This window comes from Mastigoproctus giganteus, chromosome 11 (assembly GCF_048544385.1).
Source record: "Mastigoproctus giganteus isolate SK-2022 chromosome 11, ASM4854438v1, whole genome shotgun sequence".
Classification (NCBI taxonomy): Eukaryota; Metazoa; Arthropoda; class Arachnida; order Uropygi; family Thelyphonidae; genus Mastigoproctus; species Mastigoproctus giganteus.
The window spans coordinates 95,546,948-95,566,177 of record NC_143585.1 but is presented as its reverse complement, the minus strand read 5'-3'; the positions used below and the strand labels follow the sequence as shown (position 1 = coordinate 95,566,177).

The 19,230-nt window shown below is 42.2% G+C and overlaps 1 protein-coding gene across 1 annotated transcript in view; it reads left to right on the top strand.

The window, feature by feature from the left end:
- The first annotated feature begins 306 nt into the window (after positions 1-306).
- LOC150078276 (potassium channel subfamily K member 18-like) overlaps positions 307-19,230 on the top strand; it is a 113,157-nt gene continuing 94,233 nt past the window's right edge. The window contains exon 1 of the mRNA XM_090384945.1: positions 307-1,082. Coding sequence (XP_090241071.1) covers positions 560-1,082 — 523 coding nt within the window. The 5' untranslated portion in view covers positions 307-559. The remainder of the gene's footprint in view (positions 1,083-19,230) is intronic.

Here is a 19,230-nt window from a genome sequence, read left to right as displayed (position 1 = left end):
TTGGGTGGATTAATTACAGTATTTTCATATCTAATTCTGGCATTAATAATATTTGAATGGGTTATTATTGCGTATCTTTCTGCTTCAGGAGTTATTTTCTCTGTTGACACCTGATTCGTTAGATAATGGTCGCGATACTAGGAACGGTATACTTTTGAGAGTGTACACGAGACTTTATGACGTACCACTATACACGGAACGCTCCGATCTGGCGAAGAGCCGACGAGATGTCGTACGCTAGCTAAAATTGTCCCACACATACGGGGGAGAGGTGTCATCAGCCGTGGCGGGATGGGAGTCAGTCCAAAAATCTCATTCCCTCGGATCGGAGGTGCCGACTAGGGTTTTGCGTAGGCATGCCTGTAAGAGCACCAGCCGCGAAGGATGCTCGTAGGTCGAGTCGAGTCAGTACCGAACATGATGCTGAAAGGATAGGGAGGGAAAGAGAGGATCCAGAGTCAAGCCAGTTCTAAGTGTTATGGACGTGGCAATTAGCGCTAGCGTAAGAAACTTACCTTTTGACCTCATTACCGTATACGCGTGCATTCATTAGAAGAAAATGGTGTCGTCGCCCAACACTCCTCCCCCTACTCTTCTGAGGCCCCCTTCGTTCCATCCGGCCACTGTTGAGTGGAGTCCGGGTGGTCAGCAGCAGTATGTCTTCATTAACCCCATGCACGTGGTCACCTTGCAGGACAGAACGAAAACTTTCGCGATTCGAGCCGTTGAAAAAATCAAAGCGATCTCCGAAAGATGGTTCACTCACGTGCTACTGCTTTTTTTCTTAATTCTCTACGGCTGTCTAGGTGCCCTTATATTTGCGTGGCTGGAAGCACCTCTGGAGGATCGAGAGAAGTTAGGCATTGAGTCTATGAGACATCAGATCGTCAAAGACTTATGGAAGGTAAAAAATGTTACGGATGTCGAAGCGGAGTGGACAGCCCTTGCCAAACGCAGGATGAAGGAATATGAGTTACAGATCAAATCAGCCCTTGCTAGTGGCGTCACCACAGATTCTGAAGAAAGACAATGGACCTTCTGGGGGGCCCTATTTTATTGCGGGACGATCTACACCACCATTGGTAAGTGTTTATGAATATTTCACTGATATGCAATCTAATCTAGAGCGTATTCCGATATTTAGGTTGTTTTCTGAAAAAGAATCAAGGTGGTTAAGGCCACGAGACATCATTATATTGTGTCTATGGTTTTGCACCGACTTTTGGGTCAGTTTGAGTGCTGAAAAAAAAATCGTTAATTCTACCCCTATTTCAACTAACTCAACCACTGTTTTAAAAATCCTTTAAGAGATTTCTTATTTATTTATTTTTTTTAATATCATTTAGTGAATTTGTAGAAAGTAGAAAAGCCCAGTCTGCGCTATAGAAAAGTTTTTTTTTTTTTTTTTTGATTTGGTAGTTGTTGGCGCATCGGCTTCTGTGGCCATATTGCACCTCCCAAGGTTTTTGCAGTACTTTGATCCAAGCCCGAGGCGAGAATCGAACCCGCGACCTTTGGGTTGCCGGGCAGGTACTTTACCCACTCGGCTAGCCCGGTCGGCTTATAGAAAAGTGTTTCAAACTAGTTTCGCAATGCACTAAATCAGAAGAGGAACAAAAATATACACATGGGATAAGGGAAGAGAATATTTTTACCCATAAAACTATTTCGCTCATTGAGAAGCAATAGAGTTCAACAGAATGAAGTTACCATTCCTAGAATCATTAAGGCAATTAAATGTCTATTTCTGTTCGTTTAACGTATTCTGTATACTTAACTCTCCCCCTCCCTCCCGTCATTCTATCAGACCTCCTGAATCCGAAGCAAGGTATCCTCCAGGGTCCTCTGGCTACTCAGTTTAGGGTTGGTACGACTCTTTTCGATAGATGGCATTCGTGGAAGTTAGAAAGAAAAACCCAGCAGACCGTGTGCGAGTAGCCATAATTTAGCAGGTAACCCTAAAATAGCGCCGAGACAGTAAAAAGGAAGGAGGCACGTGTCTTATATAAACACACTGTAGGTGAGTGGGTATATTTAGATTGGTGGACAGAGAAGGGCAAAAGAGAAATGCTTTTTATTGTCAGTTTACTAAGGATGTCGTAAATTCCTTCTCGTCAATGAACTAGTCTGACACGTTTTTTACCTGTCAGGGGGCTCACTGACACTGACACCACTCCTTCCGTTAATATCTTTGAACTAATTTTGTTTTTAGTGTTATAAGAAGCGCACTGATTTTTCTGATGCAATAACGTCCACATGGAAGATTAAGTGTAACTAGACGTATATTTTGTCTGTAACTAGATGTATTCTTCGTCGGATTGCTGAACGAAAATCCAGGATTGAACTGAGACCCACTTTCACTCAGCCAAATTTTGAAAAAAACAATAAAAATTCATTTATTCGAACTCAAGCTTTTTTCCTCCAGATGTGGGAGGACGAACCATCCAAGAACTCTTCCATGTGGGCCCTACTATCCGTGAGGGCCTACTTGGAATAGTTTACAGAAATTTATTAGTCACTGATAAATATTTATAATGAACTGGAACTTAAAAGTTGTTCGCAATTTAGAACATAATTTATAATTTAATGTAATTGCATAATTTGTTATTTAGGGTTATAACCCCATTATGTGTGTTTAAAAAAAATAATAATTTTGTAAGTATGTAGGCGAAATGACCTTGAAGAGTGTCCAGCCATTTGCTTTGTCTCGAAAAGCTAGTATCTAAAGTATTAAATCAAATGAAGAACGTTTCTCTTTGTGTTTCAAGAAGGACAACTCATCAGGTGGGTAAAAAGAATTCCATCTTTGGTAATTCCATCTAAAATTATCAGAACAATAAAAATACATTTGCACACTTTACATCGCGCAGATATATGAGGGGATCATATACCTGCGCGATATTGCGATACTGTTATTAATCTCAAAAGAGACTGAGGATGATTGGTAATAAACCTGAAGAGAATGAAGTTATCGGAAACCAAAACTGAGCTCATCTTTCCTAACGAAATAAAACTGAGAATATATCGTTGTGGGTGTTTTTCATAAACCAGTGGATTATATTATTCAATTTACTGGGAACTAACGCGAGGATGGGGATGTCAGTATCAACAAACAGCCACGGCCTTCCAGTGCCCAAAGTAGTTAAATTTAGATTTAGTTCGAAGCGTACCAATGTCGGTGTTGAAGCAGCTAAAAACAGCCCGAAGGTTGGCTGTCCTTACTCGACACCGTACCATATCTCACAAGGTAACCCGTCATGCCACCGTATATCATGGATAATACGGAACCGCGCTTTGTCACGGATGCAATTATGCCAGATGACTTAAGCGAATGACATCACGCCATTCGTAGATTGCGTCACGTTGAGAGAGATGAGAAATGCAAGTGGTGATTTTAACAATTGCATCTTCAAAGTAATGCAATCCATCGATGCCCAAAAGAAGACCTGGCGGCTGCTTTGGGAACACGGCTGTTATTACTTCTGAAGCGCCTGATATTCACTTTCAGCCACATATTGCAGTGTACCAGTTAATAGGCTAATCGGACTGTCAAGTCTTACTGCTCTCTGTCTGTGTTTCAAATGAACTTTCGCACTTCGGGGTGACAAGGCTCACACCAAACCGGAAGTTTATCAAATCACGCGAACTGCGTTGTTCTGACTTTAAAGAAACAATCACCTTGACCTAGTTGCATATTTAACAGCCAACCATGACTTCATCGCATTCCTAAAGACACAAGAGACTAGTGTCTTTACTCCTTTTATTGTGCCAACTTGATATTCTATCCGTAGATTGTTAAGAAAGTTTTCGGAGCTGTTTTGAAATCTGTTTGGAGTGTGCAATAAATTCGTACACTTAAGTCAGCTTAGAATTAGAAGCTTATAGACGTACCATAGCTATATTAAGTACGATCAAACCCGGATCTACTCTACAAAACGGTTGAATCAAGTTGGATCAGATGGTATAGTATGTTCCGACGAAACACGTGGCATAGTGGCATAGTATTTAGGGTTAGGCACCACCTGTGGTTTCCCACATCTGCGCCGTATGTACTCTGTGATGGAATGCAGAACTATTGCATAAGCGAGATAAAAGTGTAGTGTCTGGTTTATGCAGTATTATGTTATGTTCTGTTGTTGTGGCTCTGGCTACTAGGCCGCATGGCCCCTAGTGGAACCCTACGTTGCCCGCCACCACCACTAGGAGGTGAGCCGGGCTGCCTTCATACTCTAGCTGATCTCCGCCAGGGTCGCCTGAGCTTTCTGGACGGAGACCAAACAAAAAAAAAAAGGGAGGAGAGGATGGGGAAGATAGTAGAAGTGGTGGAGTCAAAGTAGGCAAAAGGAGGAGGATGAGGAAAGAAGAGGTGGGAAGGGAGAAGTAGGAATCACCCCTGGTCTGGGAGCCCACCGAAGGCCAGGGAAAGGAAGACAACTTCTAGAACAAGGAAGGTCTGCAAAGTTGGGAAGGTGCAACGGGAAGTGTCTGAGTTTGATTTATATCATTTCGGTGCGTCATTCCAACGTGGAAGATGTCCAGTTAGGTGTTCATCCAGTTCTGATAGTGGCCAGTGATGAGGGAAGAGCAGGTACCAGGAGAGATCATAGCGGTTTCAGGAACGTCTGGTGTGGATGTCTATGTTGTGGGATCAGACGTGGAGAGATGATACCAACGCATTTTGAAGACTGCTGAGGCATACCTGCTAAAAGCTAAAAACGCTTCTTTTGATTTTAACAGGTTGCTTTCCGGCTGTGTGAGTAAATTTATATCCAGTAACAGTTGATTACGTAGGTCCAGGTAGATGTTACACGAATGCATTACGTGGTGCCAGTTCTCCACAAGCCCAAAGTCCTGAAGTCGCTTTTTGAATGACCCATGTCCTGTCAGAAGAAAGATAGCGTGCAAATTAGGGAAGAACCAGCCAAATCTTTGTTTGTTGAGGTAGAAGACACTAGGTAGAAATAGTTTGGTAGTACTACCTTTGGTGGAATCATCCCAAAGGATTTGCCAAAGGGAAACAAGTTCCTGCCAAGTACGCCGGAGTTCTTGTTTCGGATCTGCATCGACAATAGTTTTTATCCCCAGGAATTCAGTTTCTTTGTTCTTTCTGATGCCATGTGAAAGCGCTGTGAAGGCCACTTGGAGGTCAAGGGGGATACAACCTGTTAATACTTGTAGTGCTGCTGTTGAGGTCGTTCTACAAGCCCGAGTCATTTTTAATAACATCAACCGTTGTATCTGCAGAATAACGTTCCTAGTACTGATGATGGACAAACGATGGACCCATAGGCAGCGCCGTATGTTACGAACTGTACAAAAACAGGCTGAATAAAGAAGGTGGAGTGCAGGTCCCTTAAGACCCCAGTCTTTGCGAGTGAAGCTAGCAAGCATATTGATATAATTTTTGGCCTTCTCTTTCATGAACTTTAGATGTGGCATGAAAGTTCTGCGATCGTCTAGGGTGACAGCTAAATATTTGAATGAACGTTGATTCTTGAGTGCATGTCCATTATAACGAATGGTTGGTGGTCTGTTGATGTCAAGACGGCCTTTGAGAAGTAGGGTTCTGCTTTTATCTGTAGAGATTTCCAGCTTATTCTCTTCAGCCCAAACCGACAGGGCATTCAATACTGAGTTGGCTCTGGTCCCAACAGCTGCACGAGTAGGGCCCTCAACAACGATAACCAGGTCATCTGCATATGAGAACTGTGTGGTGTGGGGGAAGTCCTGCAGGAGCCATTCATCCAGAATCATATCCCTAGAACAGAGCCCTGCGGGCAGCCTCTGGTGAGTTGACGGGTGATACCATGAAATTTTGTTTTCATAGTAACTTTCTGTTATGGAAAGACATTTGAAGATGTTTAGGGAGCAGCCAGATATTCTGGCTCGCCGCAAGATCCCTGGCCACCAGACGGTGTCAAAAGCTCCCTTAAAATCTATAAAAATCGCCAGTACGTAACGGGCATCAGAATTATCTGCTAGCTGAGTGGTTTTCAGTAGTGCATCAATAGTTGAGCACCCCTGCTTGAAGCCAAACTGGAGTGTAGAGGCAAGTCCTTTGGTTTCATAGACAGACTGAAGACGGATAAGAAGTAATCTCTCAAATACTTTTCCGAATATTGGCAATAGAGCAATTGGACGGTATGCTTTGGCTGCGCCAGTGGGACGATTTGGATCCTTGGGTAAAAGCCTGAAGTTGGCGTGTTTCCAACGTGTAGGAAAAGAGCCTTCAATAAGACACGTGCTGAATAGTTGTACTAGAACATCAGGTGCAACAGACCAAAGGTGCTTGATGGACTCCCCCTCGATGAGGTCCAGTCCGTGAGCTTTTCCAGTTTTGATTTTATTTATGGCTAATGCAACCTCCTCTTCTGTGGCCGAGGGCAAGTACCCCTGATTCTCAGTGATGACGTTTTTTTGTACTTCAGTGTCATGATCAGGATTGTCTTGGTAGATTATAGAATAGAATCTTTAATTGCAGCAATGATAGCAATGATTAAAATACTTTAATCAGTTTCAAATTTACCCTGACAAACTAAATGAAGAGAAGCCCTATAAGAAAAAACTCGGGTGGATCTGTATCGCCAATGCTCATTAGCTCATCAGAAAGAAGTACAAGACAGAGAGTTTAAACAGTCGAAAATCCAACCACAACAGACTTAATATACGTCCAAACCAATGGATTCAACTAAGACTAATTGCATACTCTGTTAACTGATTCATTTGTTATATATGATACGTGGACAGGCACAAATAGCTCTTGAACCACTACGCTTACATTCCAACAGAACAACTTTGTGCAGGTACTTTTTGGGAGAATCAATACACTTCTTGAAGTGTATAATCACGTTCGTGGAAATCATAGTTCAAAGACAAAATGGAAATCAATAATATTTGATGATGACCCTACGCCCATACTTCAGAGGACGTACATTTCAATTCATTATTAATTACGCCAACTACAGAACGTCAGTTATTCTCAAAGAACTTCTCCTTGTGCTTCGAATCCTGGCTCACCTGCTGTGCATGGAAGAGCGTACTCGGGGACTTCATGCCAATTATTTCGGATGTACTGCCATTCGCGAACGACCTCTACCAGACATAAGAAACATTCTATATCTGGGAACCCCGCTGTTAAGACAGATTTTTTTCCCTTAATTCATCTGTCTATTGCACGACTCTCGCTCCTTATTTTGTAAGGATGATTCGCCACAGGACTATTCATGCAAACGTAAGAAATTAATTTAACTTGAAGATTAAAATAAAGAAATTATTTTCGAGGTGCTAATTTTTTCTTTATTTCCCCTCTGGATATTCCTCATTTTTTTTTTACCTTCATGTGTTGCCCAAATGTTTGAAACATAAAACATAAGGAGGGTTTAAAAATAGGCCGATGGTGGTGTAGAGGAATGCACGGAAATCTCGAGATGGAGTAGAGGAAGAAGGATTTTCTCGAATACACGTGCCAGTTGTAGACAAAACAAACCACATAACGCATTCAAAACAAGACCAAAGCCATGATCATTGGTTTCTTCAAGAATCAGTCCTCCTGTCTGCCTTGCACTGAACTTAAACATACGAGAATTAGCGTTTCGAATTCGTTTTCGGAGTCTACAAGCACGAAACGCAGAGAAATGTTTTGACTCCTTGGCCGCTCTAATTTTAAGTCTTCCGTTTTATGGTATGTATGTACAACGCTTACCAGGGATAGGAAAGGGAGCGAATCTTCTATTTCTGGTGGATGTGACGCCGATGAATAGACACGGAGGGGAAAAAAGAGACATGTGTAAGGTGTTTGGGAGAGTAATGAGTAATTTGTACCGGAATCTCAATCTCTCGGGGGGGGACAAAGGCAAATCCCATAAGTAAAGTTAGAATGTATCTGAGCAAACGTCCCTATGGAAAGTGCTTCTAGTTATAAATCAAGTTTAAATAAGCACACTCAGTGAAATTTAAGACATTCAAGTGTTTGTAAACTCACATAGGATGTAGTTGACCTTTTTTCGTGTTGTCATACAGGTAATGCACATTTTAAAAAGTTTAAACCAATTAACATGGCGTTTACCTTTGTTTTACGCCTGTGCTTATTTTAGCTTTCGGGAATTTAATTTCCCTTGAAGATGGATGTTTTGTTTCTGCTCACGATGAAATATCCACGTTGCATCAACTGTTACGATTACCCCTAAAAAATTGCTGTCTTCAAGACCTCCACTAACTTAAGACAAGAAAATCTTGACTAGGTTTAATTCTTCGCTGATTTTATAAGCAAAATTAAATAATAATTCTTTACTTTAAAAAAAATAGGTAATCATAAGATTATGGTCAGACTCGGTGGTAACGCTCTTGGATAATCAACATTTCACCAATACACAGGGTGAGGAGTGGCTGAGTATTAAATGGGCTACTATAAACTGGTCAGTTTAACATCAGTGGTTGGGAAGGTCATGGGGTCTATTGTCAGGGGTGTATTATAAGATTATCTTGAGAATCAGAATATCCTAAATGGATCACGACACGGATTTGTAATAGGAAAATCTTGTGTGACCAACGTGATAAATTACTAAAATGTGGCTTCATACAGACTGGATGTAAGAAACAATTTTAACATCATTTACTTGGACTTTAGTAAAACATTTCACACGGTTCTACGTAAGAGGTTGTAAAAGTTAGAGTGTATTGGGATTACAGCCAAGATCCCAAGGTGAACTGAGGCATGTTTCAAAGACATGAAGTATACGGTCATCCTTCAGAGCAAGCTATGAGTATAAGCGAGTTCCCTCGAGGTGCTAGCATATTGAATTATATCGACTAGTAAATAAAAGGTTCAATGATAAAATTTGCAGATGGTATAGAGATAAGGAAGGCAGTTAGCAATGTAAGCCACTCAAAACTTCTTTAGAATGAATGGAACAGGATTTATTGACCCCGAGTGACAAGCGAACTCTCTGGTGCAATCTGTTTGTCTTTCTAGTGCGAGTACTATCCTTTCATAAACCCTCTTCTGCTCGCAACATTACTGTTTCCCCCTGCTATCAGCGTTAATGCTACACCCAGTAGCAACGTTCTGCTGCTTTCTCCTTCTCATCACTTGGTCACTGGTTGGCACCTCCCTTCTCCATGTGGCGGGGCTGAAAACCTGAAAGTAAAAAGTAGTCCTCTAAGACTAAACAGAGCAACAATGGATTTCAAAAACCAGATTACATCTCGACCTATGGATCAACCATTAGTGGCAGTAGAAAGATGATTCTTAGTCATCTGCTGCCAAAAAACAAAAGAAAGAGAAGAATGAAAAAACTTCCAACTCTTCCTGATCATACACTCACTAACGGACCAGCAAACTCTCTCTCTCTCTCTCTCTCTCTCTCTCTCTCTCTCTCTCTCTCTCTCTCTCTCTATTATACAAAGATGTGTGGAGTACACAGCTGGTTCCCCAAAAATGGCTCGCCCTCTAAAAGCTGGCGATCTGCTAGTAGAAACTATGCATCATCAACATCCAGAGATACGTCTGAAAATGACTCCCATAAAAAATTCCCATATCAGCGATGGGATTCGAACTCGGATCTTTTCCACCCGGTTTGGGGAGGACGGCGATTCTACCAACTGTACTTACCCACGAAGGCAAGAAAAATTCTCCTAATTTTCTCGTCTTAGTGATATACAGCAACTAGTTAAGTTCTGTTGGATTCCGATACATTCTGTAATTTCAGGAAATGAGCGAGTTGGCCAATCTGAAAAATCCTGTCAAATGCCTTCCTAATAAACCACCCGGTACCGTATAATGACTACATCCTTGTAATTCGACAAGCCAGCGAAACTGAATGGATTAAAATATGGAAAAATCCAAACAAATAAAAAAATATATATAAAAAAAAACAAGAATCCAAAACATGTAAATCAAGCCTTTGCTCAAACAGAAGTGAAATCATACTTGCCAGGCTACGTATTGGGCATACGTACCTAACACGCAGTTTTCTCCTAATGAAATATGATCCTCCCCACTGTCGCAGATGCCATTCGCCGCCCTCTCACAATTGCTGGAAAAGAACCCGGTTGGAATCCCGTCAATGACATGAATCTCAGGCGAGGATTAAATTGTTTTCACCTTCCGGAATGGTCCTTCAACAGCAAAAATCGAAGAACACAGGCAGCCATAGAAAAAATACCAAGACCTCATAGTCTTAGCCTCTGCTATTAACCCACGGAACAGTAACAGAATAACTCATAAACTAGATGGAGTAGAGCTGAGAATGTAAATGAGGAAAGATACTTGGTTGTTTTAATATAATCAGACATGACGGTTCATGTGCAGGGTAACCACATGAACCGGTGGCGTCCAGTAACGCTCAGTGTCTTACCAATGATTTACCTTACCGTTATATCTAAGAGTAAGTAAGGTACAGTTGACAAAATCAACGATGGGACCGCATTTGTAACATTGCCTTCAGGTTTGGAAGCCGTATTTAAGAAAAGACATTGAGCTTCTACGGGCCACATACTAGATTGGTGAGAACAGCAGAGCAACATCCATGGGAGGAGAAACTATGAAGGTTGGGATTACAAAGCAAACTGAACGATGGTGGAATTTTAAAATTGAAATGGAAATCAAAAACTAAGGGACTTAAAAATATGAACTATCGGTGTAAACTAATAGCCTGGACCTCAGAATACTTTTACGTTTGGCCATCGTGTTGTTGACTACTGGAATAAATTGCCTCTCTGATTGGTTGAGGAAAACACTCTAATTAAGTTTATGGTACAAATGGATCAGCACCATCTGATAGTAGGAAGAGTAGGACGAGTGGGATATAGGTTATATCGACAAAGATTTTTAGGGGATTATGCAATGATCATCCTTAGATCTTTTGGCATTTATTGACACGGATACTAATATTTTTCGATGGTTAAAAACCAAATATTTATGTTTCCTTCACTGCGCTAACTTGTAAATACACTGAATTGGCTTTGCATTAGCAACACCTCCCGTGTGGGGAAGGCTAAGAGTGCTGAACGCCTGATATAAGATAAATAGCACACCTGAAGATCAGTTTTTATGTGACTGTGAAGAAGAATGGGTCTGCTTTGGGAACTTCCTGACTTCGAAAGTGGAATGATTGTAGCGAAAAAGACGTACAGGTGCCAGAATCTCGACACGCCAACATGTGGTGTTACGAGTCTACCGTGAATGACTCACCAGTGGTTGAACTACCAGCCAAAGGTCACACGTGGGACAGCCACGTGTGGTCGACTTCCGTGGTGAGTGTCGTGTGTCTTGTCTCCTCTCGTAACCCAACTGCGTCGCTGCTGGGTCACAAGACGCAGGTTTTCTTCGGATAATTTATTAAAAGACGTTTATCTTAACAGTTCCTCTTATGGGTTTGTTTTGTACATTATTAATTGTTTTCATAATCAAATATTTTATTCATTTTATATTATTTTAATAGCTGCGATGCGTTTTTATATTTTCTATAATGTTAAATTATAGGCCTGTGATGTACTGCGCATGGCTTACTTTATTTGTAATGTACCGGTCTATCATTCCCGATTCCTGTATTTATCTTAAATTAGATAAACTGTCCCATGATTTGAAATTTAAAATGCTCATACCTATATGAAAGGTTTAATATTTGGAACAGTGAGAGAGAGAGAGAGAGAGAGAGAGAGAGAGAGAGAGAGAGAGAGAGAGAGAGAGAGAGAATAATTATATACTGCCCTACCATTAATATCCGGACAGCTGCCTTTAGACAAAAAAAAAGAACTTTTACTTTGTGCTGAAACCTTTTGCTTTTATGACGGCCTTCAATCTTGGCGGCACACTCTCAACCAGCTTTTTATAAATGTCAGGTGATATGTTCCTCCACTCGGCCTTCAATGCAGCCACCAGTTCGGCCTTGTTCTTTTGGGCGATTTCGACGTGCAGGTACCCGACGATCCAATACATCCCAAAGATGCTCGATACAGTTCAGAATAGGACTTTGGGCTGGCCAATCCAACTTTCCACACCCATGTCCTCAAACCACTCTGTTACGACCCGAGCAGTATGGCATGGCGAGTTGTCTTGCTGATACAGGTATGGACCTTCCCCGAAGTATTGCCATAATGTTGGAAGTGCATAATTGTCCAGGTCGTCCTGGTATTGCGCAGCATTCATGGTTTTGGCGATAACGACTAATGGGCCCAAGCCACACCATGAAATGAGTCCCATACCATGACACTGCCTCCACCAAACTTCATTGTTGGGATGATACAATCAGGAAGGAACTGTTCCCCTGGCATTTGCCCCACCCAGGAACGGCCATCAGACTGGTAGAGTACGAGCCTCGACTCGTCTGTACATAGGACTGTTTTCCACTGCTTTACAGTCCAGGATTCGCGCTCCTTACACCATGTTAATCGGCGTCTAGCATTTGTTGAGGTGATCAGTAGCTTGTGAAAAGCTGCACGACCATTGTAACCCATATCATGGAGTCTCCTTCGTATTGTATTAGTGCTGATATTAGTCCCACTACTCTCACAGATGTTTGTATGACTCGAGACAATGGCAAATTACGATTTGGCGCACAGTTCTTGGCAGAATTCGCTTATCCCGTTCTCTTAGTTTTCGGTGTTTACCAGGCAAATTCAGTCCCGTCCCTCTGCCATTTGCATACGACGTCACTAACCGTTGACCCGCGGATCCCCAGAATGATTGCGATGTCTCATACAGAACTCTTGCAGATGTGGCATCTTACTATCATTCCACGTTGGAAGTCTCTTAATTCTGTTGAACGTGTCATCATGGATGCCCACTTTTGCAATTGTCTGTACGAAGCCCAGCGTGCATACTTAAAGCAGGTTCTGTGACGTGTTGCATTCATAGGACCTGTTTCCCCATGCACGGAGGGGTGTCCGGATATTAATGGTAGGGCAGTGTATATTTCATATCGTAGAGCAGATATCACTATTTTCTTTATGTTTTTATGCTAAAAGGGATTATTCATTTTCAACACACAAAGCGACAACTCCACCAAACCCGCTACAATCAACTGGTAGAAAGAATGAATATTTTTTCGGTAATCTTATTTATTTATTTATACGCAATAAACTACTTCGGTACGATTCTCCTTCACCACGTATCTCCTTGGGTGTCTCTTTCACCTTGCCCTCTTTCAGCCGCTTGTTCCTGCTAGAGCGACTGTTGTGCTTTTTTTGCGTCCCTGCAAACTACTTCTGGCAGTCTCCTCTTCGAAGCGTCTTTGAAACCTCAGAATGAGTTCTCGATGATCTCGTTGATTACACGAAGTCTCGCGCCGTCTATTCCCATACTGTTCTCTTCCCGTTTCATCTTGTCTGCTTCTCTTCACGGTTTACTTCCCGCATAGTTCCAAGATAAGATGTTTTTACTTCTATAGGGAATGCACCGCTACATCATTTAGCGATTGGCTGTGTTGCATTAAAGATTTCCTTGACTCGTAAGATACAAGTTTCCGTTTAAAATTAGAAAAGCTACCTTTCTTTTTTTTTAATAATCATTATATACACATATATCGCTTTATCCTCCAGTTTGTGACAATAATTACTACTCAACAGGAGCGTATTGAGGTTTTCCACCACTGTGTATAAATATTTGGATATTTGGTGTGTCCCCACGAGTACCTCTAACTGTTGAGCTTAAAAAAAAAAACCTTGGCTTGCACTCACCGGCTTTTACTACAAAACTGACAAGGAGGTTATTTTTAATAATCATAACGCTTATCCTTTTGCTTGTGTCAACGTGAAGGCCAAGTTATAATTATCTGGGTGCCAGTGAGGGAAGTATTTAGTCGGAAATGGGTCAAAGAAAGGTATCTATCAAATCAGAGAAACCTGAAAACCTGTTGACATCACTTGCTGATTCCATCCACCGCTCTTACATATGCTAAGTGTTTGAGCACTAGCGTGCTGCCTTGTGGTAGCATTAGACCTCTGGGAGTTGCTTCGTTGGAGGCGGAACTGAAGCAACTCCCAACTTCTGCTGGCGTGTGACCTTCAGAAATGAAGCCTCTTAATTAGTCTTTCAAACCGGCCCAAACTTTTAGGATAATTCTTCTATCTCTGATTTAAATGAATTGGTCTTTAAAGCAACTTAGTCTGTTACACTCATGTACAAAAAGAAAAAGCTATTTCTGTTTAACAATTGAGTCCTGGAAAAAGGGACTCAGTTCTTAAACGGGAAAACGTATGGCATATTTAAAGTTTCAAGTTCTCTTTCAGAAAATTTACAGAAAATTCACTTAAAAAGATTTGCAAGAGGCAAATATCTTTTAGAAATAGCCTGAAATGGCATTTTAAACTTTTTCCTGAGAGACGAAATTTAAATGATATTTAGAGGACTCTAAAATATGGCGGACAGGTGATTCTATATCAGTCCCATACGATGGTCAATTTATTGTGGAGTTGGGACCTGAACAACGGGGTTAAATTCTGTTCTCTGATATATGAGTTAGGATTCGACCTGAACAGTCACTCTCGAACTTGTTACGTCTGAAAACATATGAACGTGTGATGTAAGACATAGATCTTGCAAATATAATGGTAAATATTAAGGCTGAATATTTAGTTTGAATATGATAAATTTTAACGTTTGTAAATACTGGATTTAGAAATAAGAGGTTATAAATGTGTAAATTGAATAGCAGTCAAATGGAAAAGAAGTAGCAAGTACTATAAATGCAGATATGTGGAAAAGGGGTGAACTGAGTTGGGGGTCGTCAGCACTAGAAAGTAAAGTCAAAGATGAATTATCTGTGAGGTACATATATTAACGAAGTTTATTATGTTAGAAAGGGATTAGTGAATAATGCAAGGGAAACGAAGGAATGAGAATAGAGGGAGAAAGAGTCCAAATAAAAAAGCTACCCACATCAATGCTTGAACATCACGCAACACAGCGGCAACACCAAGGCAGAATGCGCTGGGTCCACAGGAACTAGTTTGTGTCGGTGACTCTATTGTCAGGGAAACGGGGAACATATTGAACAAAAAAGGACAGGTGGAACAGGACCAGGATATATCTGCCAGGGGCAAAGGTTGATAACGTTGTAGCGCAGATATCATCCTTTAAGGGCCCAAAGGGTGATATTGTTGTACGTTGGCACTAATGATATTAAGAGTAGGAGACCAGCAGAATTACTTAACAAGTACAAGACAATGCTAAAAAAAAAAAAAAAAAAAGCCGTGAGTTAGGGTTGATTTAAAAGTGTCCTTCAATTCTGCACAGACACGATAGGAGGGAGTACATGATGAGAGCCTTGTCGATCAATTCGGCTCTGGAGAGATTGTGCAAGGCTCAAGGGGTAGAATTTTGCTCAGCCTAGTCTATGCTTGTTAACAGTAGAGACTACTTCTACAGGGATGGGATACACTTAAATAGAAAGGGTGCAAGAATATTTGCTGATGCTATCGAGGCAGTGTTAGGTGGGTCGGAAAACTGCTAGCTTGGGGGGGGGGGGGATACACGGACTAATTAGTTAACAGTATCCGTTGGCAAAGGTGAAAATGATTCTTGCACTGCTTCTATTGAAATGCAAGTGAGCAGCAGCCTGGAAAGCAGGAAAGCAAGGCAATAGGGATTTCCAGGGACTGCTGGGAGTCATAGTGGGAACAAGTAAATACGTGGGCTGTGTTAGGGGTAACTAAGAGTAGAAACAGGTGCATGTATACTTGCATGTACACCAATGCTAGGAGTATAGTTTAATAAAATTTGATGAGCTTGAAGTGCTAGTCAAGACATCAAAAGCAGATATTGTTGGATAGCAGAGACGTGGTGTCACACAGACATAAGCAGCGCAGAATTGGAATTTAGGGAGTACAATGTGTACAGAAAGGATGAACAGGACATGAAGGGAGGAGGGGTTTATGCTGTTAGTTAAGAAACACATAAAATCTAAGGAAGTGCAATCCAATTGATGTTGATGGACAATGCAATGTTGAGTCTGTTTGATGTGACATAAGATGAGAGTATGAGTGTGTTATAGGCCTAATGAATCTGATGAGTATAATGAGCATTTGTGCAGAGAAATAGAGTGGGCTAGTAAATCAGAGTGTCTTATAATGGGGGATTTTAATTTCCCAGATATTGACTGGAATTTGGGGGTGGTCACTCACACACTAGCAAGGCTTTTTGTGGATTTATTGGATGATTGTTTTCTACACTCTGTCCTTTAATATAACTGGAAACTATCCAGTTATATTAAAGGAGGCAGCAAAGAAAGTAAGCAAACCCATAGCCATAATTGTGCGAGTTTCCTTGGACTCAGGGGAGGTACCCATGGACTGTAAATGTGCAGATGTGACCCCAATACACAAAGGAGGACAAAGGGAGACACAGGTAATTACAGACCTGTTAGTTTAACTTCTGTTCCAGGGACAAGACTTCAGTTATAGCTCGGACACAGCATGGTTTTGTTAAGGGAAAGTCTTGCCTGACCAGTTTGATTGGATACTATGAGGTAGTCACAAAGAAACTGGATGCAAAGAATAACTTTGATATCATATATTTGGATCTTAGAAAGACTTTTGATACTGTTGCACATGGAAGACTGTTGAACAAATTGGAGCAGTGCGGCATTGGAGGCAAATTGCTGCTATGGATAAAGGGATGGTTTGTGGAAGAAGACAGAGAGTGGTAATCAATGGACACTGCTCATCGTGGACTAATGTTATTAGTGGAGTCCCTCAGGGTTCAGTGTTGGGTTCATTGTTGTTTTCTGTATTTATTAATGATAGTGTATAGTGTATAGTGTATAGTGTGTTCGTGTCTAACGGCACCAGGGGTTTCCCCCATCTCCGCGTTGCTTTCATTGTGGGTGTAACAGTTCACTGTAAAGGCCAGAGATTTAAAAGTGTATGGATATTGTATGGGTGTAGTGTTGTGTATCGTTGTTCCTCTGGCCATTTAGCCGCTAGACCCCTACTGGGGCCCAACGTTGTCCACACTATGCCTCGTGGAGGCAGACCAGGTACACTAGTATTGAAATATTTACTCTGGCAGGTCCTGCCACCTAATTTCCTGAGATTTCAGTGGCTAGGACCTTAAAAAAAAAAAAAAAAAAAAAAAAAAATATATATATATATATATATATATATACATACAAATAAAAAATGAAATTTTCGCTCAGTGGGGGTTAAGAAAATTGTGTAGAAAGGCCAAATGAGTTTAGTGTGAACGCAATTAAATTTAGTCATTATTAAATTTTAAGTTATGTGGGGTATACACTTGCGTATTAGGTAGAGGTGGGGGGGAGACAGAAGGCTGGGGGGAAAAGACAGAAATATGGGGACGATAGAGAAGGCGACCCCAGATAATCGGTGGGGCAGGCCCATGCCCCACCAGGCGAAGAGGGGAGTGGCAAGGAGCTGAGGGGACGGAAGATACCGTCCCCTCCCCCTGCCGGGGGAGAGAGGAAAAGATAGGACCATGCAAGGGAGCATGGTTTGAGAGCCAAGATGGCGAGCAGCAAGCTGCAGTTGGTCTTCAGTGGCATTGGTGTTCCCATTTGGGATATCACTCATGGGACAAGGTCCCGTCCAGTTTAGTCAAGTCAGTTCTTGTCCTTTATTAAGTAGGTTCAGTTGTTATTCCTGGTTGTCATGTATAGGGTTCAGTTCTGCTCCACAGCAGCGAGCACTCGTCTTCTTGCAAAGAGCTCTTGGGCATAGCAGGAGAAAGCCAGGTACTCTTGTTTTGTTTCCAGTATGTTGTGTTCCCGTCCTCTAGGACAATATAGGATCTTTGTTATTAAGATGTTGCGGAGGTCGTCATAAAGCTGGCAATCATACATTAGGTGTTGCCAGCTCTCCAGACCACCACAAACACAGGTAGGGTCCTCTTCAATTCCCAAAAGGCAAAGTTTGGCATTGATGGCGCCATGTCCAGTGAGAAGGTATGCTGCATGGAGTCCAGGTGAGAACCACATTGGGAACTTAGGGTAGACCCTGCCGACGTCAGGTATAAACTTTCTGGTTATCTCCCCTGTATGGGAGTTTGTCCATCTCTCTTGCCACACCTGCAGGAGGTGAGCGTAGAGCCTCTTCTTTTCAGCGGTGCGGTTATTTGCTGGGTCAGTTGTATGTCCGAGACAGGTCCTTGAGGTGCCCTTTGCCAGATGGTAAAGTAAACCTTTGCCCACAATCTCCAGATCAAGGGGGAGGACTCCGGTCAAGACCTGTAAAGCGTGGGTGCTCACCGTGCTGCAGGCACGAGAAGTAAATAATAGAATCGACCTTTGGGTTGAGTTGATGATACGTCGGTTGACTGCGGTAGTAGCCTTGTGATACCATACGCCAGAGGCATATGTGATGATAGGTATGAATATGGCTTTGTAGAAGATATGTAGCGTACGCCGGCCAAGGCCCCAGTCCCTTCGAGCCACCCTAGCAACGAGGGCAGCATATTTCCTAATCTTGGTTCGGATGTTTTGTAGGTGGTCTTTGAAGGATAGGTTGTGGTCAAGGATGACCCCTAGATACTTGAGTTGTTTGGAGAATTTTATTGTCGTCTGGTTTATCTTAATTTGAGGAGGCCGTCGTAGGTCCAAGTTCCCTTTCAGCAAGGCTGAGTTGGTTTTTTCTGGTGATATTCTCAGGTGATTCTGTTTTGCCCAGTTCTGCAGTAGCTCCAAGGCCAGGTTTGCAGATTCTTCCAGTTTTGCCCTTGAGTTCGCCGAGACGGAGAGAATGAGATCATCGGCAAATGCTTGAGCATCCACTTCTCCGAGGTCCGAGACGAGGAAGCTGTCCAAGACGATGTTCCATAGGAATGGTCCCAGGACCGAACCCTGCGGGCAGCCCCGGTGGATGCTTCTAGAGAGGGTCTGATAGGGCGCATTCACTACTATGAATCTGTTGGACAGGTAGTTCTGTAAGGTCTGATAGAGGTTACTGGGAAGATTTGCAGCTCTGAGTCTGGCCAGGACGCTCGGCCACCAAAGTGTGTTGAATGCCCCAGCGAAGTCCACAGAGATCACCAAGAAGTATTTTCTGTTGCAGTTCTCCACTTTCCCCAGGAGGTGCTGGTGGGCATCTATGGCAGAATGACCCTGTCGAAAGCCGAACTGGTTGGGCGTTGCTAGTCCTGCAGTATTGTAGTGATGCTGGAGACGAGCATGTAATAGGCGCTCGAAGAGCTTGCTGACCACGGAGAGCAAGGCTATAGGCCTGTAAGACTCTGGGAGGATAGGCGACTTGGAAGGATTTTTTAGGATAAGTTTAACA